General features: G+C 46.4%; 1 protein-coding gene across 1 annotated transcript in view; it reads right to left on the reverse strand.

Moving 5' to 3' along the window:
- The window catches only part of Cux1 (cut like homeobox 1), a gene marked incomplete at its 5' end in the record, with an annotated part of 173,087 nt that overhangs the window by 81,179 nt on the left and 65,614 nt on the right, over positions 1 to 26,294 (reverse strand). Inside the window, 3 exons of the mRNA XM_059249787.1 lie at positions 12,963 to 13,029; positions 15,968 to 16,044; positions 23,371 to 23,494. Coding sequence (XP_059105770.1) covers positions 12,963 to 13,029; positions 15,968 to 16,044; positions 23,371 to 23,494 — 268 coding nt within the window. The remainder of the gene's footprint in view (positions 1 to 12,962; positions 13,030 to 15,967; positions 16,045 to 23,370; positions 23,495 to 26,294) is intronic.

Below are 26,294 nucleotides of genomic sequence, written 5' to 3' on the forward strand. Positions count from 1 at the left end.
GTCTCAATGTTATTTATTTGTCGGCATTGTTTACCAGGCACGAGAAAACACGAGGTACAGTGGAACCCGCAGTAATGTATAATTTGCTGTTCTCTGGACATGGCCTGTGATTACCGTGCTGTATGGAATGGTAGAACACGGGAACACACTACTTTTCAATGGTCTCAGATGGACTCACTGAAAGTGAACTCAGTAAGAGAAGACCTGAACACTCAGATGCTGAGTTAATGCTGTACCTCTTTCTGAACTACACCAGGAAGTTACCAGGAGTCAGACATCAAGGTCATTCTCAGCTATAGAGCAAGTTAGAGTCTAGCCTGGGCTACATGAAAACCTGTTTTAAAACAAAATATCTCCTGTTCCTGTTGCCACTACCTATGGGTAATATGGTTGCCAAGCAATTGAGTCTAGCAAAGTGTAGTTTTTTTGTTTTTTGTTTTGTTTTTTTTTGTTTTTTGTTTGTTGTTTTAAAGACAAAAAATAAACTCCCATATGCCAACTGTAAATATCTGGAAAATGAAATAAATGATCTACAATCGGGATATAATTATTAAACATGGGGGAATTAAAACACTGAGGCTTATGTTCTATCTACAAAAATCAAATTACAAAATGCTGGCACAGAGAAAGAATAATGATGACATTCTGTATCTGCAGGTACATTAAATATAAATAAGGCTAAATTTACTGCCTGAGTTAATTTATAAAACCTGATAAAATGACAGGAGGCATACTGTAAAAACTAGGTGAGCAAATAGTAAAGGCATGAGAACAACAACTAGAATCCAATGGAGACAGTAAGACAGTGTACAGACATGGAGATCAAAGAGTGTATGCAACTTATCAGGATAAAGATTTAGGCGGCACCGGCTATGGTGGCACTCGCCTTTAATCCCAGGACTCAAGAGGCAGAGGCAGGTAGATCTCTGTGAGTTCAAGGCCAGCCTGGTCTACAGAGAGAGAGATCCAGGACAGGCACCAAAACTACACAGAGAAACCCTGTCTCGAACCCCCCCCCCCCCCAAAAAAAAAGATTTAGGCAGATAGAGTGAAATTATAGACAGAAGTCAGAGACGTGTAATTATTCTTCTTACCCCTCACCCTTTTCTTTTTTGAATTTTTTCAAGACAGGGTTTCTCTGTGTAGACCAGGTTGTCCTGGAATTCACTTTGTAGAGCAGGCTGGCCTTGAACTCATCGAGTTCTGCCTCCTGAGTGCTGGGATTAAAGGCGTGCACTAACACTGCTGGGCTTGAGACACGTGATTCTTTATGTCTGATTTGTACCATGCAGAATATTAGACAAACTGGGTTCTAATATGGTAAATTGGGTTTGGCGCTACATATCTGTAACTACAGGCCTTAAGCTCACAAGTGCAATGCCACATCTCATTCAAACATGATTTTTAAAAACTAATTTAAAGACAGGGTCTCATTAGGGCAGGCTAACTTGTTACGGAGGCAAGGATGACCTTGAACTGAGTGCTAGTGCTAGAATTAAATGCATGTACTACATGTCCAATCTATACAATAGTGGGAGTTGAACCAACGGCTCCATACATGTTAGGTATGTACTCTACCCACCGAGCCACAGCTCCAGCCCTAGAATGTCTTAAATATATACATTTACTAAGAGTAACAATTACTTCCAAGAACAGTTCATATAATGTTAAAAGAAACTCAAATTTGTGCTATAGCAAGGCGTCCTTTAGTGGGACGCTGAACAACACTAGTGGCAAATCATTATAGTGCTGAGCACCAGAAGTGTCTGTGATAACTGAATGTGATGTGAAAACAGCATTAGTGTTGACAGACAAGGCGCCACATCTGAAATTAGCCTGGTTTGTTGACTCCTTCACAGTGAGAGGAAATTGCTACACCACACACTGACAATCATAAAGATGTACTACTTCTGGGTCCAGATTCAGATCTCCCTGAATTCTCTCCACAGACCCCCATGCTAAGTGAGTAGGGGGATGGCGCTGAGCATAGCCTGAGCTGGGATTAGAACACACAGGTGTGGAAGGGCATGGGTTCTGTGGGGAATGGCTTTGGCATGGGATGGAGCTGTTAAGGCAACTGCACTGTGATCTGGGCCTTGTCCTTGGAGGCAGGAGAGCAAGCAAGGGGAGGATCTTAAACAAGGGTGGCCCAGAACAGGACTATATGTTTTGCACACTTTTAGCAGACTCTTGGAAGGAAGACTCATCTAGGGAGCACATGGCAGCAGAGGGACAAGTGACATGCTCTCGAAGTGATGCTGAGTGAGGAAAGAGCCCAGATTATGGTGGTAACAGTGGAGCTAAGAAATGAGGGATGAAGAGAGCTGTGGACGAGGGACTGATGTAGATTAGATAGGAGGGCAGCAGAGAGTCAAGAAGGACACTAGGTTCCTGCAATGAAGGGAAATAATGCGTCTCTAGTGGGAGGGGACACAAATCACACACAGAAGGGCAAGAGGGACACTATGGGAGGCAGTTGGAGATGCCTGTGGAAAAAATGTGACCCAGGAGAGAACAGAAAAAAATGTTCTCTTCTGGGTATTACACATTTTGCTATTGCTTTGTAGGATATATACATTGTAAATATTTTTATTCATCCATTTACCTTTCACTCATCAATTTATCTGTGCATTGATCCATATATTCACCCTATTCCATCATTCACCTATTTGCCTATCTATCCAACTCATTCATCCCATTTTCATCCATCCATCCATCCATCCATCCATCCATCCATCCATCCATCCATCACCTCATTTATCTATCCAATTCACCTACTTATAGGCTTTTGTTATTGCTTTGTACGAAACATATGCTAATCTTTATCTGCTTATAAATTGTAAATAGTTTATCCATGTCTATCAACCATTCACTCCATGCATTCATGTCCTCTACCCACTCCTCTCACCTATGTGTCCATCATCCCTTCCTCCCATCTGTACATCCACTCCACTGGCCTCTAGCACTCTGTTATGGCTCTGTAAGAAATATATATTAACCATTTTCCTCCTTACGCACTGTGAATGTTTTATCCATCCATACATCACTCCTCCATCCATCCCACCCACCACCCACCTCCAGACATCTCTAAATATCCCACAGGTTTTCTACTTTTGGCATCATGCTTAGAAAAGGTCTCTTCCACTCCCTTATTATATAAATCCCCACCTAAAATCTCTCTTGTGGGTTTTTCATGTATATATTTAAGACATCGAGGCTTTAATTGGCATAGAGCACAGCCCTAACTTATTATCTATACACTCAGCCATTTGTTCTACTGTTTGTTGAAGATTCCACTCTCTACAACTTATTTAAGCTTGAACAATTTTTATGTACAACGTGTTCTTCTTAATTTTGAAAACTTCAAAAATAAAGAAAGCTACGGAGGGGAAAAATAACAATCAACCATATGGTCCAAACCAGAATTAACCACTGAATACGAATAGTCCCCTTTCCATTGTTAGCGACCAATTCTGGACTTCTGATTCCATTTGGGCTTTTCATAGAAACTGGAGAGTCTCCAGTTTTATGTATATTCTGTAAACCTTACAGATCGTAAAGCTTTTTTAAGGGTAGAAAGATCACAGAAATACATCCAAGTAGGAACGGTCGTGGTTTAAAAAAAAAGTGAAAAGGTAAAAATACACACTATCTGATGAAATTGTGAGACCGTGCCCTGCTTCGTGCTCCAGGCTGTTTGGAGAACATTCCAGCACGACAGAGTTTTAATTTTCCCTCCTGACTCCGTCGGGTTAGCTTTCTGGATACAGAGGGCACCAGTGTGGCTGTTGGGGGTTAATTCTCACTGTGTTGAGCGCCCCCAGTCCTCTCTCTGCTCATCCGAGCATTAAATCTGTAGACCCAGGAGAGCAATGTGGCCGCCTGCAAGAGCGATGCCATAACGCTCAGCATTAAAAATTCATTCTGCAGGCTCGCTTCAGGACTAGCGGTCTGGCGGGGGGAAACAGGAGACACCCCACTGTCTTTCTGGCAAATGGAGACATTCCTCAACATCCAGCACCTTAGGAAGAGAATGAAAGGGCAAACAAGCCGTGAAGGAAAACAATGAGCTCAATTATCTGGCTCGCTCTGGCTTTCCTACAGGAAACATTTCGTTCTGCTTCCTAAAAGTTTATGTGAGACAGAGACGGTCCAGTCAGATGAGCACTTGTCTTGCAAGCACAAGGACCTGAGTTTAGTGGCATATGAGGGCTGGCGAGATGGAGAGAGGTGGATTCTTAGGGCTTGCTGGCGAGTTCCAGGCCACTGGGGAGACCCTGTCTCAAAAACCAATGTGGATGGTTCCTGAGGAACAACTGAGGTAGTCCTCTGCCTCCACATGCATGAACACACGTGCATGTGTCTACAGAGTTTCTTACAAGCTATCTTAGAACGAGGGCCCCTCTTGTCCTTGGTGGATATCCAACTGTCTGGTATCTCTCTTTATTGGTGTAAGCAGCCCAGAAGCCCCAAGTTCTCCTAGACAGATGCATTTGGAGCTCGCCTGGATGCTACTGGGTCTTTTGCACATATTCCTGCCACTGCAGAGTCAGAGTCATGGGGAGGTAGGAAGGGTCCACATACTGAATGAATTGTTCACACTTCAAAATGGGTCCTGCACAAATGTGGCATTTCTACACTAAATTATAGTCACCATGGGGTTATTGGACTATATTAATTTGCTTCTCTGTTACTGTGATAAATACTATGACCAAGAGAAACTTGGCAAGGAAAGGTTTTATGTCATCTCACAGTTCATTATGAGGGAAGCCAAGACCGGAACCTGGAGGCAAGAACTGAAAGCAGAAGCCACTGAGGAACATCGCTGACTGGCTTGCTTAGCCTGCTTCCTTTTACAACTACCTGCCTAGGGGTGACACCATTCACAGGAGGCTGGGCCCCCCCATATCAATCATTAATGAAGTAAATGACTTTAAAGATAGGGTCTCACTATGTAGCCCTGGCCATTCTGGAACTCACTGTGTAGACCAAGCTGGCCTTGAACTCACAGAGATCCATTGGCCTCTGTCTCCAGAGTGCTTGGATTAAAGGTGTGCACTGTCTGGTTTCCACAGTTAATCTTAAGGGTCAAGTTTATTAAGGTGTTAACGGCTCTGAGATGGTTTGAACTTGAAACTTTTGGTCGTCATAGTACAGCACCAGAATGGCAACTAATTCAGATTTCAAAACGTAGCGTGCAGGGCCTGACGAGATGGCTCAGCTGGTAAAGAGCTTGCTGTTCAAATATGAGGGCCGAGTTTAATACCCAGAACCCATGGTAAGAAAAAGCTGGGCACGGTGGTGCACACTTGTATTCCTAGCAGTGGGAGGCAGACAGAGGCTGATCCCAGAGGCTTGCTGGCCAGACAGCTAGCTTACTTGGTGAGTTCCAGTAAAACGGCGGAGGGGTGCCCTGAGGAAAGACAGACAAGGGTATTTTCTAACCTCTACATGCACTCATATATGTGTATACACAGGCACAGGCTTGGACACACACACGGACACAAATAACAACAAGCAAGTATCTGCTGGGTTTGGACACAGGAAGCCAACCTCTTCATTCTAGTCCCAGCCAGGAGACTGAAACAGCAAGGCCCTGGACACCCCCCACCCCCCGCGTCCCCCAACACTGAGTTTTAGATGTGAAGCAGAACCCTTACACAGGATGGAAAACGCCAGAAATTCTACCAAATGTACTAACGCCTCTGGAAATAAGACAATGGGAGAAAGCTGGCAGTTCCCTCCAGGTCTGACTGAACTATTCAAGTCCATACCCTCAAAATCACACAGGGTTTGCTTTTCTGTTTTTAGGGAAATTAATCCAACTAGGATAACTGCAGCAACTACACTGGAAACTGATGATTCATTAGAAAGATGGAAAACAGTTACAGTCTTAGAGTGACAGGGGAGAGAACGCGCTGTCTCTTCAGGACATCTCCTTTCGGTCTCTCCAGATTTATATATATATACACACACACATATACACGGAGGATCATGGCCAGCCTTGGCTACATAATTCAGAATTCAGGGCCAGCCTGGGATACAGAATGAGATGTCCCCCTGCCACCTCCCAAAAAGCTAGAATGTTCGTTGTATATATGTCTTTAATCCCAGCGTTCAGGAGGCAGAGGTCGGTGGATCTTCATGAGTTCAAGACCTGGTCTACACAGTGAGTTCCAGACTAGTCAAGGCTACTTAGTGAGACCCTGTCTCAAAGCACCACTGATAAACAAATAAAGGGAGGTATGGCAGCTGGAGAGATGGCTCAGGAGGGAAAAAAGCACGGCCTGCTCTTCCAGATGACCCAGGCTCGGTTCCCAGTACACACAGGGCAGCTAACAAGTGTTTATAACTCTAGTTGCGGAGGATTTGATGTCCCTTACTGTCCTCTTTGGGCACCAGGCATGCATATGGCACACGACATACATACAGGTAGACTACCACACATATAAAAAAAATTGAAAAGAGTCAAAGGAAGCGATGTTTGTGTAACATGACAGCTCATAATGGCCATGTGATTCTTGGTCAGATGGTCTGGCCCAGCCTAATTTCCAGAGTCATTCATGTACAACTATAAAGAAAATGATGGCAAGACCATAAACAATAGGCTTTGCCAGAAGACCCTGAACGTGTCACAGAAACCTGCTGTCATCATTAGCTCTCACACAGGTTAACAAGGCCATTATAGAGGCAGCCTCAGAAGGGACATTATTCCTTTCTGGTGCTGAGGATGAAACCAAGGCCTTGTGCGTGCTAGGCAATCACTCTCTTGCCGAGTGATGCCTCCAGCCCCTCACTGGGAGTTTCTAGGCAAGTGCTCTACAATGGAGGTATACCCATGCCCCAGAGAACTGTGAGGTTCTGTGCAAAAGAGCGCTTCACTTTGACCAGGAGCCTGATTGGGTGCTGTCTGGCCATGCCTCATTCATACAGTTAATTTAACACAGTATGGGCCTTCTCAATGACTGCCACAAACAGCAAGTGTGGTGACATTTGAGAATCCACCATGTAATAGTCCAGAAGCATCTGTACACAGGCCGCTGCCACCTCTGCTCACCAGCATGGCAGTCATACTTCCCATGGGACAGTCATACTGGGAACCTCTGGCTTCCTCCTTCAATTTCTGCCTCCTTGTCCTCTCTCTGCTGGAGCACAGAGGTCCCCATGCCTGCAAATCAGGGTTTGGCTTCTCTGAGCAATCAGCTGTACTGACTAACAGGAAGTCCTGTCTTTCTCAGAGCATGCTGTAGGGTATGATACACGCTGGTCACACACGGTACAAAGAACATGCTTTGAAATGAACCCGAGTATTCCTTCCTCAGTGTTGCTTTTGTAGGGCACTGTGAAAGTGTTTGCATGTGTAACGTCTTTTCCTGAAACAAGCAGAGGCGAGGGGTACAACATGCAGAAGCTTCGGGAGAGTTCCGGAGTGACTCCGAGGAACATTAGCTATGGAAACAGTATGTTTACCTTAGGATTTCTTCTCTCCCCAGTATGAGAGGGAACTGAATCCAGAGTTTGAACATATTATAGGGCGTGCACTCTATTATTAAGCTATACCCATCTTTCCTAAGAGATTGATGTTTTAGTTTTCTGAGACTGGATTTCATGTAGCCCAGGCTGGCCTCCAAGTTGCTATTAGCTCAGGATGACTTCTAACTTGTGACCTTGTTGTCTTTACCTCCTGAGATCTGGTGATTAAACCCAGGGCTTCACACATGCTAGCTGGGCAAGGACTATACCAGCTGAGCCACATCCCCAGCTTCTAACCTCAGCTAGAAGGAGTGTAGCATTGCATCACAAAAATCCTGCCTGGCGTTCCACGGCCCTCCTTGTCCACTCAGGCCCACTGCAGAGGGAAACTGAAATAAGAGGGCTCGGCAGATAAAAGTGCTTTTCTGCAAAGCCTGGTGACCTGAGAGCCATCTCCAGACTCACATGGTAGGAGAGAACTGGCTCCTACAAGGTGTCCTCTGACCTCCACACATGCACCATAATACCCCGCCTCCCTCTTCTCTCTCTCTTGAAAGGTTAAAAAAAATACAAACGAAAACGGGAATTCTTGCACTCATTCCGTGGTGCCTTAGACCCAGGGGAAGTGAACGACCACGCAACACAAGTGGAGGAGGTGGGCAGGCAGCAGAACGAGCGGTCCACGCCTCTCAGGGTGACAGCCATTGCTGGCTGAAGGCAGTCCCAGGGAACAGTGAGAATGGGAAAATCCATGCCGACGGACTTTATAAGATGCAATTTTAAGGTCCTTAAGGTGCTACATAAGCATCTGCTTTGGGGAGAACGGGACTCAGGGGTGACCATTTGAGGAGGAGGTACATTAAAAAAAAGCAGAAATAATCCATTTATTTAACCCAGCAATGGTTGTAATGTGAGGGCCTGTAATCCGCTCACACAACAACTGTTTGGCAAAGCCCCCCTGTGTTCCAACAAATATTAAACTGTGCTTGCCATTTGTCTACGGAATCCTGCATTAATAAACATGAAGAAGAACACTTTACCTCCCACTCTCAGCGATGGGACAAACAAAGACCAGCTGTACTCATCAATGGGGCCTTGTTCTGTGCATAAAGGCTAATTACATTGTGCTTCAAGCCTACACATGGAAAACTTTACTGCTGCTGTCCCTATCACAGCCAGCCGCGCAGGCCCAGCTGACGTGCAGCTGAAATGACTGCAAAAGCAGCAGTTAGGGGTGGGGGTGGAGGCTGCAAGTGGCCTTGTTGCCTTTGACCTGCATCCCCCAAGGGTCTTGTGAAGCCCAAACTGGCCTCTAACAGTAGAGCCGAAGCTGACCCTTAACTCCTCATCTTCCTGGCCTCCACCTCCCAAATGCTGGGATTAGAGAGGCGTGTGCCATCACACCTGTTTCTTGTAGTATTGAGGATCGCCCCCAAGGCCTTGTGGATGCTAGACAAGCACCCTATCAGCTGCATTACACCCCGGGTCCCTGGGGCTTCTTTTGAAATGGGGGAGGGGAAGGTCGGTGGTCTGAACGACAGACAAGCAGTGTGTACCCTATAAATGGACAAACTTTCAGACTCCTGCTCTCCAAGAGAGGTGCACGGACTCTGCTGAGCATTCCCAGGCCTCGCAGGGTTGGTTCTCCACAGCTACTCCATAATGCAACTGCTCTTATGCCCCTTGTACAAGAGACGATGCCCTGGAGGTGACACTGTATACAGGGACCAGAGCACTCTTTCCTCCAAAGCCTTTCTTCTCTGTCTCCCACCTCCCTTCCTAGGTTCTCTGTCAACACATGTTGAAGCCTTCTACTTTTCTTTTTATAAGAGATGTGTAAAACCATCCCAGGTGTGTGTGCCTGTCCACATGAAAGTGGATGCCAGAGAGGTCAACCTTTCCTGTTGTTCCTCAGGAGCCATCCATCTTTTTTTTTTTTTTTTTTTTTTTTGAGACAGGATCTCTGACAGGTCCTGAGGATCACAGTTAATATAAGCTGGCTGTCCAGGGAGCCCCAGGGATCTGTCTGTCTGTACCTCCCCAGGGCTAGGACTGCAAATGGACTTTCCAAGCCCAGCTTTTATGCGGGTGCGTCCCCAATCTGAGTCACCTTCTCAGTCCCTTCAGTCCAGCCTGGCTGAAGCTCAACCTCTCCACACCCATCAACCTTCTGTACCTGTGGGCACAATTTTCAGAACCGTGGCAGGTCTTCCAAGAGGCCAGTGTGGCCTGGTTCTTTCACAAACTCCTTATATCTAGACATCACTCATTGAGCCCCACACCTACACCTACAGCCCCAGCTATTTCAGAAGCTGATGCAGGATGAGCTTTTGAACCTAGGAGTTTGAGATCAGCCTAAGGAGTGCAGTGAAACCCCAGCTCAAAAAGAACAAAAGGAGGATGGGGAATGTGTCTGGGTGGGGAAAGCCGGGCGAGCAGGAGGACTGTGGTTCAGAGCCCGAGGACCCATCTGGATCCTGGACTGGCACGGTAGGCTGCTGAATCCGGCACTAGAGAGGCAAAGATGGGAGATCCCCAAAGCCAGCTGCTGAATCAGTGAGTTCTGGGTTCAAGTGAGACCCGGACTCCATATATCTAACGTGGAGAACTGTTGAGGAAAACACACTACATCAACCTCTGACTGCCACAGCCAGGTGCACACATGTGCATGTGGACCAACACACATGCACACACTCCTACATACATGCACACTGCAAACTCTCAAAAGACTGCTAAATCCATGATCACTGACACCTAAGGTTGTCCCCTGACCTCCAAGGTATGCTATCGCATGTACACATAGAAACATAGACACATAAAGAAGCACATACAAGAAAGCAGTACAGTTTAATAATGAAAAACAGTGATATGAACAACTATATCTCCAAACTCACTAGGACTTAGGCCAATCAAGACACTGATGTGGAGTGGAAGGAGGAGCCACACACTGATTAACATGCTGTTTACACAACAGGACAGCCAGGGCTATGTAGAGACCCAGTCTCAAAAAGCAAAAACCAAAGAAAACGAGAAGAAAGTTCAATATGTAGAGACCCAGTCTCAAAAAGCAAAAACCAAAGAAAACGAGAAGAAAGTTCAGTGACTAAGAACAATGATCTATTTAGTAGGATAAAGTCCATGCAGAAATGATCACATCACATGAAGATAAAACACTGACAGAGAGGGGACGGGAACCCTGGCCCAGGAGTTTCACTGTGGCAGCTGGGGTGGTTTCTGCTGTGGGAATGTGTTGCGGGTGAGGAGATCTCTGGGCTTTCAAAGGGTGGAGGCAGCATGTGTGTCTCCCAGTTGGATGATGGCAGCTGCTCTCAGATGGCCCTGTCCCTGGGATGGCAGGAGGTAAGCCCAAAGCCCCAGGATTTTACAAGGAGATTGAACCATTATTCCCTTAGACTGAGCTCATGTGGCGCTCTTCAAGTGCAACAGTAGAGCACGGAGGGAGGACGGCTGGAGGTTCCCATGAGGCTTAGCTACGCCATCGAGTCAGCCAGCTGTGGGGACTGACGAGGACATCCGGGTCTTTGTGCATAAGTTCTAGTTATTAGTAGTTTGACTGCAGAGCTGGGGAACTAACTGCGCCCTTAAGGCTCTGGATACCAAACAAACCAGAAGAGAGGGTCATGAGATGGCCCTGAGGCTAGGGAGAGGAGGGCTCGGTCAGTAAAGGACTTGCTGTGCAAGAACGAGGGCCTGAGTTCAGGTGCCTCACACCCATGTACAAAGCCAGGTATGGTGGCCCATGGTGGGACTCCCACTCGAGGACTACCTATCCCTAGATGGATCCCTAGAGCTCACTGGCCAACAGCCTAGCCCTGTGTGAACTCCAAGTGTATTGAGATACCCTGCTTTAAAAAACTAAGGTGGAGGGCTAGAGAAGATTCAGTGGTGAACAGCACTGGCTGCTCTTCCAGAGGATCTGAGTAGGGCTCCCAGCATGCACATGGTGGCCCATAACCACCTGATAACTCCAGTTCCACACACATTCAAGTACATACATGAACACAAATGCCACATGAAAAGGACCAGGACTGCTGGGGTTAAGGGGCATAAGTCTTGCCTCTCACTACAACAGGGTGGGAGCAACTCAGATATGACCCTACTGATACCCATTGGAGCACCATGTGAGCAAATCAAGGGCCTGTGTTCCCAGGGCCGAGGCAGCACTGCTGGAGTACATGGACGTTTTCGTGGAAGGTCAGAAGAGCCTTCCCCGATGGGAAAAGGCTGTGAAAACTCCAGCCTTACAGCCTGTCTGAACGCTAGCCATTGCTACCAGACTGTGGCCTCCTCACAACTAAGGACAATGTCAGTTCTTCCTCTGATCATCTGCAAGGAGGGGTCTGGTAGGAAGTGTTCCTGTCACAAGTCACTCTGATGTCTGATGCCATCTTGACAATGGTCAGGTAGGCAGGAAGTGTCACTGGCTCAGCCTCATCCCTGTGTGTCCCCCACACAGGAAGCCCTGCACAGAGCTGTAAGGCTCAGTGACAAGCTATGTGCTTGTTCTTCCTAAGGCACCCTGTCCCAGAAAAAGAGGTGACACAGTTCCCCCAGAAGTATCTCGTCAATCACATCTCTTGAACGTTCACTCTTTTTCAATGTAGAAAAAAGAAGTAAAGCACATGGGCTGGACACGGCTAAGCAGGTAAGAGTGCTTTCTCTGTAAGTATGACGATGGGCGTTTGACCTCTAGAATGCAAATAAAAAAACCCAGGCTCGGCCGGGCGGTGGTGGCGCACGCCTTTAATCCCAGCACTCGGGAGGCAGAGGCAGGCGGATCTCTGTGAGTTCGAGGCCAGCCTGGTCTACTGAGCGAGATCCAGGAAAGGCGCAAAGCTACACAGAGAAACCCTGTCTCGGAAAAACCAAAAAAAAAAAAAAAAACAAAAAAACCCAGGCTCAATTCCACATGGTGGCTCACAATCACCTGTAACTCCAGCTTCAGAGCGTCTGATGCCCTTTTTGGTTGGTGCAGGTACTGTACACACACAATACACAAGGCATACAGACCAGACAGGCAAAACACCCAAACCCATAGAATAAAATAAATGAAAAAAAAAAAAGCCAGATGTGGTGCACATGTGTAACCCCAGCACTCTGGGACAGAGTGAGACAGAGGTGGAGACAGGAGGCTCACCTAGAGGCCTACAGAGCAGCTGGCCCAGAGTGTACAGCAGGCGGAACAAGAGGAGACCCTGCCTTGGCAAGGACTGACTCCTCAAAGGGGTCCTCTAACTTCTACATGCTCGTGCGTGCACATGCATGCATGCACGCGCGCGCACACACACACACAGAGCAAAGACTAGACTTCTCTGCGATCAGTGGGGATGGATGTGACACAGGGACTTATTGGACTGACTATGTATCTTGGCAGCATGACAGGAGGCTGAGCATCTTCTGGGGATGACAACAGCAGAGTCATGCTGACCAAATGCAAAGAAAGAGGATGACGTCACACAGACACTTACTTTGCAGTAGTTTCTTCATCATATTTGGTTTTCAGGTCAAATAATTCTGTTCGAGTTTTTTCCAGGGCTAAAAGACAAGGATAGAAACCATGATATAAGACACCAATCTTGTTTAAGACAGGGCCTACATAGCCCAGGCTATCCTTGAACTCATTATATAGTCAAAGATAACATTGAACATCTGACCCACCAGCCTCTACCTACCCAGTGCTCAGATTATAGGTATGAGCAACCCCTATGCCAGCTTTTCTAGATGCTGGGGACCAAATGCAGGGATTTGCTGTCAGCCTAGGCTGGCCTCGAATTCTGGATCTCCCTGGGTCCATTTCCCCAGTGATGGGCTTACAGGCGTGTGCCGTCAAGCCCAGCTAGGATACCAACTGCTTAAAGTAAAAGGGGAAAACATACAAAGATGAGAGACAAACAGGGTGGAGAAGAAAACTTCCCCTCAGCTCGCCTCATCTCTCTGAAGTGTTTCCTTCAACAGAGAACCACTTGTCCATGATTTGCTGCGGACTTTCAGCATTTAAATGTCTTTTATCATCGAAAAATCATTTCTATACACAACTGCAAATACAGTTGCATACTTCATATCTCCGTTAAGCACAGCCCAAGTATGATGGAGGTCACATATAATTATAGTGGAGCTGGGAAATTACTATCACCCAGGGCAACATGGACACCTTATCATCTTAGTGCAACACATGACTTGGGAGCCTACGGTGACGCTGGCATGCTACCAGCTGGGTAAAAGCATGTATATGGTAACTGACCATGCCTATAAACAACTCCGTTACTAGTTTATGTATTTCCTATATAACACTTCAAAAGGTTTTGTGTGTGTGTGTTCATATCCGTGTGTGCATGTGTATGTGCGTGTGTGTTAGGAGTTCAAAAGACAAACTTGAGTTTTGGGTTTTTATGGAGCAGCGTCTCCCATTGGCCTGGAACTCACCAAGTGGGTGAAGTTGGCAGGCCAGTGAGCTCCAGGGACCCACCTGTCTCCACCGCCCCAGGCCTGGGAGTACAAGCATGCTCCATCACATACGGCTTTTTGCATGGGCTCTAGAGGTTGACTGAGATCCTTCCGGTTGTGTGCTATGGATCTGAGCAATCTCCCCAGTTCCTATCATACTTTCAATGATATTTTTATTATTTTAGGATACTTCTGCTTATTAAAAAAGTTTATTGTGGGCTAGAGAAATGGTTCAGGGGTTAAGCTCTTGCAGAGGACTCAAGTTTGGCTCCCAACATCCATGTTGTGCAACTCACAACTGTCTATAACTTCAGCTCCAAAGGAGCTGATGCCTCTGCAGCCACCTGCACTCATGTGTATACACACACACACACACACACACACACACACACACACAGATTTTATTTTAAAATAGTATGTTCTGTGGTAGGAGCGGAAAGCTCATCTATGGACTTTCAACTTCATTTACTGGCTGAACTGAAGAGCAAGGCAGAGTGGTGCCTGCCTGTCATCTGAGCACCGAAGAGGTGGAAGCCGGGGGATCATGAGGCCAGGCTAGCCTGGGTTACATGGTGAGATCTTAATAGTTCCATAAATGGGATGGTAAGAGTGTTTTCTGAGGCTCATCTTTTCCCTTAGTGGCCGAGGATAGAAGTCCTCCATGTCAGGTCACAGGCAAAAAGTGAAGCAGCTGGGTAAATAACTGCACACGCCTGCCCCTACATATCACCCAGCCAGCCTCAAGAGGCAATTCCTTCTTACCCATACAGTGCCTGTGACCATGCTCCTACCTACACCCTCAGCAACAGTGGCATTATCTGTTTAAAAAAAAAGCTGATGGTGTGATAGGCAAAATTATCTTTCACTGATTTATCTGCAAATCTCTGATTGTTAAAAACTGTTAGCTCTTTCCCTTAAGATGTACAGGGCCTCTGAGAGCTTCCTGCTCCTTTACTCACTGTTCTACTAGACTCTAGAATTTTCTAGAATTCGTAAGTGGCATATGCACATACACACGTGCATGTGTAAGGTGAAGTCTGAACCGAAGATTTTGCCCATGCTAGGCAGGTGCTCTACAGTTGACCCACACTTGGAGCCCCTCATGGGCAGATTCTGGGCAGGTACTCTACCACTGAGCCACACTCCCAGCCCCTCACTGGGGGATTCTAGGCAGGTGCTCTACCACTGAGCCACATTCCCAGCCCCTCACTGGGGGAATTCTAGGCAGGTGCTCTACCACTGAGCCACACCCCAGCCCCTCACTGGGGAATTCTAGGCAGGTGCTCTACCACTGAGCCACACCCCAGCCCCTCACTGGGGGATTCTAGGCAGGTGCTCCACCACTGAGCCACACCCCAGCCCCTCATGGATGGTATTCTAAGCAAATGTTCCTTAGTAGCAGAGCTACATCAGTAGCTTGGTGTTTGCAGTTCTGGACATTTATTCATTGGACTGTTAAACTGGCTGTGACTATTTTTTGTCCCTCTAACATTTGTGTTCTAAGTTGGATCATGATGTCTTCTCATTTTTCTCCCCACATTTAAAGATATCATGCTGCTTCCTTCTCAGAAAAGGAAACAAAAAAAGAAAGGCAAACTTTGGTATAACCTTTTTTGGTATCTTTTAGAATTTAAAGGTTCTGTTATAACAGTTCTTAACTTCATTTTGGGTAGAACTAAGTGCCCCCCCCCCCCCATTATTGTTCCAAATGAGATGTCAGTTCTTGACAGTTTGGTGATTTAGAAGTGTTTGTTGGAAAGAAGAACAGGAAGGATGGCTGGGGCAGGGAGGGAGAAGGCAGGGGAGCCGCCCACGTCCACATTAGCAACTCAATGCAGTGACTAATGCAGTCAGGTAGAGCAGCCTGGGACACAGGCTTCAGTTGTGTGGGCTCAAGGCTCCTAACTGCAGGATCCCCAGGAGCAACAAGTAACAGAGGGGCTAGGAACAGGCCAGGAGACTGCCCATGCTCGCCCAGCCTACTTCCACCTTCCCTGTGTGGCTTCAAATAGGACGGAGGGCATCGAACCTGTTTGCAGAGTCTGGAGTCTGTGCTCGGCTTCCTCCAGCTTTGAGGTGGTGGACATCTGGGTCTCTTGCAGCTTTCTGGGAAAAAAACAGAGAGACAGAGAGAGAGACAATGAAGCCAAATTGGTCATCTTGTTTTGACTGGGGAGATGGGCTGTGTACCCTGCGCCCCACTGCTCAGCTCTCTTCTCTTCCCAGGGAGGCCCAGCTGGAGGCAGGCCTCGAAGTCTAGTCTGAACCTCTGCACCTCACCTTTGTGAATGCATATTATACAACGTGGATGTGCACCCAGCAGGACCTGACATGTGTGGCAATCAGTGTGGAAGGTTCTCCTATAGGGAACTTGTTCCGAGACAGCAGATATTAAAAAGAAATCAAACAGCATCATCACACACTCATTGTTTTCGGAAGTTAGGGAGAAGAATGATACATTTACATTCTGCTGACACAGAAAAGGAATCTGTTGGCATAAAGGATGTCCTAAACAGATGTGACAGCTGTCCTCTCCTCTAAAGTGGAGCGCAAATGCTACCACAGTGGGTGGGGGTTGGGGATTCTGAGTATCTGAAAGCAGTTTACTATTCCCATGGTCTCCAAATGCTGTCCCCAGCCAAGAAATAACATGCTTTCCTCTGTGTCTACAGAAAAAAAGTCTAAAAATATGTTCATTATTTTTCTATCATATGAATTTAACATATGCTCAACACAATAAACCTGGGGGTACAGAAAGAGAAAAGACAGCTTAAAAAATAAAAAGAGCCAAATTTCTGTCACCTATAGAAAACTTTTGCTAATATTTTCATGTGTGTCTATTATAAAATGGGAGGACCATTATAAATTATAAAATTGCAGAGGACCAGACTTCATTTTCCAGCACTCATATCAGGTGACTAGCTCCAGGGAGTTCACAGCCCTCTTCTGGCCTCTGCAGGTACCTGTACCCACACAGACATACATTCACACACATACACACAGTTAAAAACAAATCTTAAGAAAATCCCACTTTAAAAATTGTATGATCATCTGTGTGTGTGCGTCTGTACACATGTGTGCAAGCTAGAAGCCAATGTCTGTGTCTCCCTCAATTGTCTCTTCACTTATTTTTTGAGACAGTGTCCCTCGCTGAACCCTGAGCTCACTGGTGTGGCTAGATTGCTGGGGAGGATGCCGAGCGACCAGTCCACTGTTTTCACTCCGCAGTGTTGGGGTACAGCTGTGTAGCAGCACCTGGCTTTTTCACACGGCACTGAAAACCTGAACGCAGGCCCCCAAGCTTTTGTAGCAAGCATTTTACCAACGGAGCCACCTCTCCAGACTCCAAGGTTTTTGTTTGTTTTATTTTGACACAGACTCTCTCTAAATAGCCCTGGCTATCCTGGAACTCACTCTGTAGACCAGGCTGGCCTCTAAATCACAAAGACCCACCGGCCTCTGCCTCCCAAATGCTGGGATTAAAGGTGGCACCCCAAAGTTTTTTTTTTTTTTTTTCGAGACAGGGTTTCTCTGTGTAGCTTTGTGCCTCTCCTGGAACTCACTTGGTAGCCCAGGCTGGCCTCGAACTCACAGAGATCCGCCTGGCTCTGCCTCCCGAGTGCTGGGATTAAAGGCGTGCGCCACCACCACCCAGCCCCAAAGTTTTTTAAAACAAATTTTACAAGAGGATAAAAACCACAGTCCTTTTTAATTTTACACTCCTCAGGGTTCCCTTGCACCTTTATACAATGCACGTGGTGTACATAAGATACCACAGGGCACACAAACTACTATGTGACATACAAGGCAGGTAAACTAATAGGCAATTGACTAACACAACAGACCGACAAGGTTTGTGCTGCAGACTAACATGTCACATACAATAACATGGAACAGGGCAAAGTAAAGTAACATGTAACAGTATGTATGAATTAAATTAAAACATAACAAGCTATGGCGCAATACAAATTCCTTTCCCCCTCTTTTGTGGAAGGGAGGGTTGAGAAAGGGGCTCCCTTTAGCCAAGGCTGGCCTCCAACTCTAGAACTCTCCACCTCAGCCTCCTGTGTATTGGTCTTGAGACACGAAGCCCTGCAGTTACCCATTCTTTTCTTCTGCATGCGTGCTTGCAGCCTGCCTTCCCTGCAGCACCATGTTTGGAAGTGCTCTGCTGCAGTGCATACTGCTACCCCTCATTCTCAGGAGCAAATCAAACCCAAATGCCACAGACACCTACGACTGTTTAGTGTCGTTCTGCTAAACCTTTTGTTAACTATGCTCTTGGCTAATTTGGAGAGCGAAACTCTTGGACAAAATTCTAACAGCTATTTCAATGGTCATAGGCTATATGTAATTGGTTTTCTTTTGGACAGATATTGAGGACCTTCCCAATTAAGAATCCTCTAATTTGCACTCCTGCCAATGAGCTTTTGTAAACCCTGCCAACACTGGATAAAATCAAACTCAATATTTATTGCTCTCTCTTTGTATGCTCAAATATTGGACTCTGCCCACTCAGAAGGTTTTGTTATTGGTTTTGTTTGTTTGTTTGTTTACTGAGATTGGGTCTCATGTAGCCAAGGCTGGTCACGAACTCGCAATCTTCCTGTCTACACCCCCTGAGTGATGGGATTATTGGCATGCACCATCATGGGTGGCAAGTAGAGCCGATCGTTTCTTTTCACTAACTTGTGAAGCTCTACGCACATAGAAGATTCACTCCTGGGGCTAGAGAGCTTGGGCTGGTGGCCAAGAGCTCTTGCTACTCTTAAAAAGACCGAGGTTTGGTTTCCATCACCCACATTAGGCAGCTCATCTCTGTCCTAATTCCAGTTCTAGGGGACCTGATGCCCACCTCTGGCCTTCACAGGTACTGCATGCACATGGTGCACACAGATTCATAGAGGCACACACACACATATACACATAAATGAAAGAATATACATATTAAAAAAGAAAATGGAGGGCTAGAGAACTAGCTCACTGATGAAGAACACAGAGTGCTCTCCCACAGGACTTTAGTGTGGTTCTCAGCACCCCATCGGACTGCTGACAACTGGCTGTGACTCCAGCTCCGGATCTGACACCCTCTCTGGACTCTTCAAGCACATTTACTCTCCTGTACCACAGGCACACACGCACAGAATTAAACATCAGTCAATAAAAGAAAACCCACCCATCAATTTATGCAGTACAAATATATTTTTCTTTCTTTGTTGATATCTTAAAACTTTACTGTTATTGGTTTTAAAATTCTGTTTTAAATTTTGGATGGTCATGTTATACTTTTTCAGATATTATTATAAAGATTTTTCCACTTCAAAAATATTTTAAAATATGTATCAAAGTTTTCTTTCAGTATATAATGAATTAGTAATTATTTAGATTCCAAGTCCAGCTTAGTTTTTAAAAACTGTTTGTGTGTGTATGTATGTGTATGACATGTGCACATGTGCATATGTGTGTGTGAAGGCCAAACACTGAAGTTGGGTGTCTCCTTTGGTCATGCTCCACCTTATTTACTGAGGCAAAGTCTCTAACTGAACCCAGAGCTCGACAATTCTAGCTAATCTAGGTGTCTGTTTATCCCAGGGGTTCGCCTCTGCCTCTGCTGGGATTACAGGTCACTGCTATGCCCGCACATTTTATGTGGGTTCTGGAGATCCAATCCATGTTCTTCACACATGTACAGCAAGGGACTGATATACTAAGACATCTTCTCAGTTTTAAAATCAGGATTTTAACACTCTGTAGCCCAGTCTAGTCTGAAACTCTCTCTATAAACCAAGCTTCAAAGTCATGGTAATCCTCCTGTTGTAGGTTCTGATTGCTGAGATTACAGACATAGTCACTATGCCTGGCTCTAATCTGATTTTGGTATTAAAGGCAAAACTTTATTTTTATTTCTTTTCCTAAACATTATTCCCTTTTAATATAATCCATTCCTTTACCTAATTTGAATTCAACTGAACAGCACCACATTCCCACATCAGTTTATTTCCATACTTTTATAATGTACGAGACTGAAAGGGTGCATATTATCAATCACACTATACATGACCTTTTTTTTTTTTTTTTGAGAATGGGTCTCATGTAGCCCAGGCTGGCCTCAAACTCATTATGGAGCTGAGGATAACCTTGAATTCCTGATTTTTTTTTTTTTTTTATTTCTCCAGTGGTGGGAGTAAAATTGGTGCCAACATACTTGAGTAAGTGGTGCGGGGGATGGAATCTGGACCGCTCTGCCAGCGCATGTATGGAACTTTAAATCCTGCAGTTTTCACTCTTATCATGCTGTATTGTTTGCTCAGGTTGTTGTGAATTTTACTGAAGTATGATTTCCATGACTAGGCAGAGTTATGGTTAGAGATGGCCCATAGCCCTGTATTCAGTTTTCACGGCAGGAAGTGAGGGGTTTAGACTGCTGTATTTTCCTGCACAATCAGCAATGCAGCAGGCTTCCTTTGTATGTTTCTTTATGAGAAATAACCTCCCACTGTAGTTCAACCATACCTGGAACTCATGCTGTTGGCCTCTGACTTGTGGGTGATTCTCCCATCTCCACACGCACACTGCTTGGATTCTAAGTGTGCACCACCACACCGGCCATTTTCCTTCTTCTTTAAGAAATTATTTTAGCTATGATTGTGTGCATGTTGCACATGTGGAGGTCAGAGGACAACTCTGTGGACTTGGTTCTCTCTTTCCATTTTCACGTGGGTTCTACTGCTCACACTCAGGTCACCAGGTGTGTGCAGCAGGTACATTCACCTGCTGAGCCGTCTTACAGGCTCATTTTCCTTCTGTTTGGATGGGGTCTCACTAGGTAGCCCTAGCTGGCCTGAAACTCATTATGTAGACCAGGCTGGCCTCAAATTCACATAAACTGCCTACCTCTATCTCCTGAAAGCTGAGATTAAAGGCATGTGCCACTATGCCTGACCCTATTTTCCTTATATTTGTTTATTTTCACTTGTTTTTGTTTGGATCAGGGTCTAACTATGTAGCCCCCACTGGTCTGGAACTGGCCACATAGACCAAACTGGCCCCAAACTCAGAGGTCTGAGATCTGAATGACTCTGCTTCCCAGGTTCTGGGATGAAAGGCATGCACTACCACACCTAGCTTTCCCTTCTTTATAAATGGAGCCGATGAAGTCAGCATCACAGGATCCCTGAAGCTTTTGTGAGAAATGGGAGGTGTCCTGGTTAGATTTAATTGTCAACTTGACACAGCCTAGAGTCATCTGAGAGGAAACCTTGATTAAGAAATTGCCTAGATCAGATAGGCTGGTAGGCATGTTAGGGGCGGGGAGTGTCTTAATTATTAATTAATGTGAGAGGGCCCAGTCTCCTAAGGGTGGCACCATCCTTGGGCAGGTACTTCTGGGATGTGTAAGAAAGCAGTATTCCTCTATTGTTTCCGCTCCATGTCCCTGCCCTGACTTCACACAATGATGAATTGTGACCTAAAAGACAAAAGAAACTCTTTCCTCCTCAAGCTGCTGCTTTTGGTCAGAATATTTTATTATAGCAACAGAAAAGTAACTAGAATAAGGTGTTGTTGTTGTTGTTGTTGTTTTAATATTGGTGTTGGAGACTGAACCAGGGCATCATGCAGTTAAGCATGAGCTTTACCAGGGAGCCACAGCTTGGATCTGATACCTGACATCTTTTATTTCTGCCTTTGCAGACAAGGTCTTGCCATGCAGGCTCGCCACTAGCCAGGAGTGGTGGTGCACGCCTTTGGTTCCAGCACTTGCAGGCAGGCGGATTTCTGTGAGTCTGAGGCCATTCTGGTCTACATAGTGAGTGCCAGGCTAGCCAAGGCCACACAGTGGGACCTTGTCTCAAAACACAAACCAACATAAAGGAACTCATGATTCTCCTACCTGAGATCCATGAATATTGGGAATAAAGTGTGTGCCACTGTACCTGGCTCCCGGGATCTTTGTGAAGCCACCCCATAGAACTCTAGTGAAACTGACCATGAAATCAATGGTCACTAGTAGAACAGAACACCACATTGGAGTTAGGGAGATGGCGAAGTGGGTAAATTGTTTGCCACACAAGCTTGAGGACCTGACCAGTTGGTCTAGCTGAACTGGAAAGCTCCGTTCAGTGAGAGACCCTGCATCAAAGAAAAAGGTGTAGAGTGATAGAGGAAGACACCACACCTGACACTGACCTTTGGCCTCCTCACTCACACATAACATATGTGTGCACACTCACACACATACACACCTCCCCAACCACACACCACACACACCTCATACCCCCCCACCACACCCCTTGTGAGCAAAGCTAGCTACTTACTTGAAACTATGATTCTAGTTAGTGCCTCCTGTTAAAATGCATGTGCATTTCCTCATGCTAGTGCTAAAATTTAACATCTTAATTTAACTAAAGAGTTTTTAAAAATCGGACTAACACAGTTGGAACTAACAAGCTCAGGAGTCCCCATAGCTTTTACAAGAAATCTGATTTTCATTAAATTGTTCCATTAGCGGAAAACTACTCATTTATGGAGAAAGTCTGGAATAAAGTAAGCCGTCAGAAAGCCGTAACGGCCATTAGTCAGGTGCAGCATTGGTGCATTTCACTGATCCAGGCCGAGGGTCCCTCGTCCAGAAGGCCTGGACCACAGCTGTGACAGACTTGGAGAGTTTTGAATTCTGGAATACTCATGCAGAGGGCACTGGGTGAAAGTGTCAGGACTGGAGTGCTCTAAAAAGCCTCAGCTTTTTGTTCCTTTCGGTGCTAGGATGGAAACCACAACCCTGCACATGCTAAGCATGGACTCTGAGTTACTGCAGCCCTGGGCAGGCTTAACTTTTCAGTCTTTACAGTTTTACATGTCAAGAATGTTTCAGGTTTTTGGGTTAGGGATCTCAATTCCTTGCTTTATGAGGTACTGGGGCAATAGAAAGAAGCAAAAGAAAATGAAACAAAAACTATTTTTATGAGACACATAAATATCAACGTCAATGAAGGGAGATGGAGTTCGAGGCTCTTTTGCAGAGAGCACATGTTAGGGAACCCGGCCTCTTGGTGCCTCAGCTCAGGTACAGCTGTCACTTGTCAACTGTGTCCAGCTTACGAAAGCCTTGTTCTCACTCTGCAGGGCTGAAACCCTGCACCATGGCCGCTGGGAGGAGAGTGACGCATTGCACTGTCGTTTTTCAACGAAACTTTCCAGCCGTGTTGAGGATGAACCCAAGGCCTCTCTCACAGGGGATTACAGGCAGGGGCTCTACCAATGAGCCACATCTGAGCCCTTCAAGCAAAACTTTACCCAGGAACTTTGGGACATTTGTCAACAACCTAGGCTGATTTCACATGTGCATTTTTCAAACTATCATGTGACATCAGGGTTGGAGGTGAAGTGTTTATTGGTGCTGTGGGGGCAATGGGAGTGTGAGGCTCAACTCACCTCTCCTTCTCTGCAAAATCATTTTGCAGCTTCTGTTCCTTCTCCAGAGCAATGGTCTCGGCCTGGCTCTTCAGAGTCTGCTCGTATTCTCGGATTTTCTCCTTAAGTGCTTTTATCGTAACCTCTGCAGAATCAAAGACAGAAAAACCAGCGGTAAGGGAAGCGGTTCCTCATAGCTGGGTGAACCAGGCTTTCGGAACCTGCCGGGATCGCTGTATTTTAAACTTGAGCTTGTCCACGCTGACACAAAATCAATGGTTATGAGTCCCTTTGGGGACCTTTTACTCCCTCAATGTGAAATTGAACTTGTAGTATTCAAGTTGGGGAGGATCAATGGGTTTTGCCAGGAAGGATTGTGGTGGTCCCTCCAGCACACTTAGAAAAGGGGGAAATCGATGGTAAAACATAATATTGTCTTACTGATGCATCTGAAATTGGTCCTCTACAGAGGGCAGACTAACAAAGTTTTGGTGTGGGTTTAAAGACTTTACTACATGGAAAGGGTGCAAACATTTTGGAAGTGGAGTCAGACACAGACCCCATCAGCCGCCGAGGCAGCTTTGCTATTGTTTCCCATGGGATGGAAAGTGCCAGGCACTGTGGCTGAGTGTCACTCACTGAGCTGGGGAAGGGGGAACCACCATGGAGCTTGGGTGTCGGTGTACACTCTGCCCTGGCCACCAGCTTTGGTGGATGAGGGCTCCCTATAGACAGCTGATCCTGTGGCATGTGGGAGGACACTCAGGTGTTTGAGAGGGGCCTGGAAGTGCTCTGTAGCAAGGGATGCCTGAGGAGGGGCCACCTGCAGGTCCAGCTGGAGTGTGTCAGCAGGGCGTAGGCAGCTCTTCGAAGTGTCTTTCCGCCCGTGATAAGCTGACAGCAGTCACTTCAGTGGCTTGAGCTGAGGACATCCAAGCAGTCAAAAGGAATGGTGAGGGTCCTCACCACCTGTACCCCTCTGTTCTAAAAGTCATCTTGTGGGACTGAGCACTGTGACACCAGCCACAAGCAGTGGCGCCTCCAAGGCCTATTCGAGTTTCTTTGCATCCCCGGAATCTGGTACGGGTAGTTGTGGTAATGAATGGAGAAGCCGACCGTGGCAGGCCAGACAGCGCTTGTAGCCCTAGCTCTCACAGTGCCCCCCTGCCAGGCAATGTGGACTGTGTGTGCTCCCATGAGCACGCACTGAAGACAAATTAGGACTGGAATGGTGGCACATGCCTTCAATGCTAGCATTTGGAAGGAGGCTGAGGTAAGAGAATTACTAGGAGAAGGCTAGTCTGAACTTCACAGTAAGTTTGAGGATAGACTCAAATCCACGGTGAGTCTGAAGCCAGCCTGAGTTACAGAATAATTTGTGGTTAGCCAAGGCCATTTACAGTGAGTCTGATATTAGACTGGCCATACACTGAGTTTGAGGGCAGCCTGAGCTACACAGTGACTTTGAGGTTAACCTGGGCTAGGTAAAAACCCCTGTCTCAGAGGCAGCAAAAAGGGCAGGTCACTGGAGCTAAAAGTAAAAAGAACGAGGAGACTCTCTTCTCTAGGTATGTGCAACAAACCAGATGTGCACATATTTATCTGTCCCCAGGCATCGGGCAGTTTGAGAGAAACAAACCCTACTGGCAGCTGCTGCAGAGGGCTGCTGCGGGAGAGAAAAGTCTCACAGGATCCCAGCTTCATGGGCTAACAGTTCCCTTCTGAGCAGGACAATGCTGCCCCTGTGGTCCCAGAGGCCATCATATTCTCAGCAGAACCAGACTCAAGTGGATCTGAGCCCCCAATTTTCTGCATCCCACCATGGATTCAAGCTCCAGTCAGTGTGTGATCACAGGCCCCTGAGAGGGACCTGCTGCCCTCACACTCCAGGCCTGCCTGCCCTTAGAACTCTTCCTATGCCATCCCAGCTTCTTTCTGGATCTTCCCACAGACAGTGCCCCCTCCCAACTCTGTCTCCAACAGTCTCTAAGGCAAAAAGGATGCTCGTCCCAATCCTAGTCACTTAGCTTTTGATTAGTTTTTTAAAAGCTCACTAAATAGCAGGCCGTGCAGAGGAGCCAGCCAGGTTGACGCCCCTCCCTCCTCCCTAAGCCTTCACCTATGTCTCTAAAACAAAACCATAAAGACACACACACAAGAAACTTGGGAGTTGCTTTATAAACCTTGTGACTGCTGTTGAATTGGGTTTTTTTCTTCAACACAAGGAAGCCAGGAGGCTCTGGGGCTTTTCGTATTATTTGTTTTTATTTTGTATTAATGGAGAATTGAACCTAGGGCCTTGAGGATGCAAGGCTGGGCAAACACTCAACCACTGAACCACACCCCCAGTCCCTCGCTGGAAGATTTTCAACCTGTATATCCTCAGCCCTCTTTTTGCTTTTTATTTGTGAGACAAGTTCTCACTAAGTTGCTCCCTCAGCCCGTAACCTAGGCAGGCCTTGGACTTTGGATCCTCCTACCTTGGCCCCCGAAGTAGCTGGATTTGCAGCTTACACCAGGACAAGGTTCTAGGATTTTGAACACACCTGGCTTTTAGGTATAGGGTAAACGTCTTTATGTTTGTCCCCTTCAGGAAAAGCCTTTGCCTCCCCTGCCTTGTGATGCAAGGGAGCCCTGCCAAGAGCCTGTTGGTTTTTGTTTTCTCCACGAGCTCCATAGTGAATAGATGAGGTCGACATGGGAAGAATGGTGTGTAAGCACGCAACTGGCAAGGATGCGTCTTGTCTGGAGCCTTAATGGATCGGTAGCAATTACTAAATGACTTACTGTATATGACCCTTTGATCAGGAGCTGGCTGTCTGACAGGTGTCGCCCAGAGGCGACACATCAGTCTTTGAAAAGACAGATCCTATCACAAGATGATACAGGAGGAATTTTCAAAGAATCCTGATCCGGCCCAGACCAAGAGCAATAAAAATCCTATG

This window comes from Peromyscus eremicus, chromosome 23 (assembly GCF_949786415.1).
Source record: "Peromyscus eremicus chromosome 23, PerEre_H2_v1, whole genome shotgun sequence".
NCBI lineage: Eukaryota > Metazoa > Chordata > Mammalia > Rodentia > Cricetidae > Peromyscus > Peromyscus eremicus.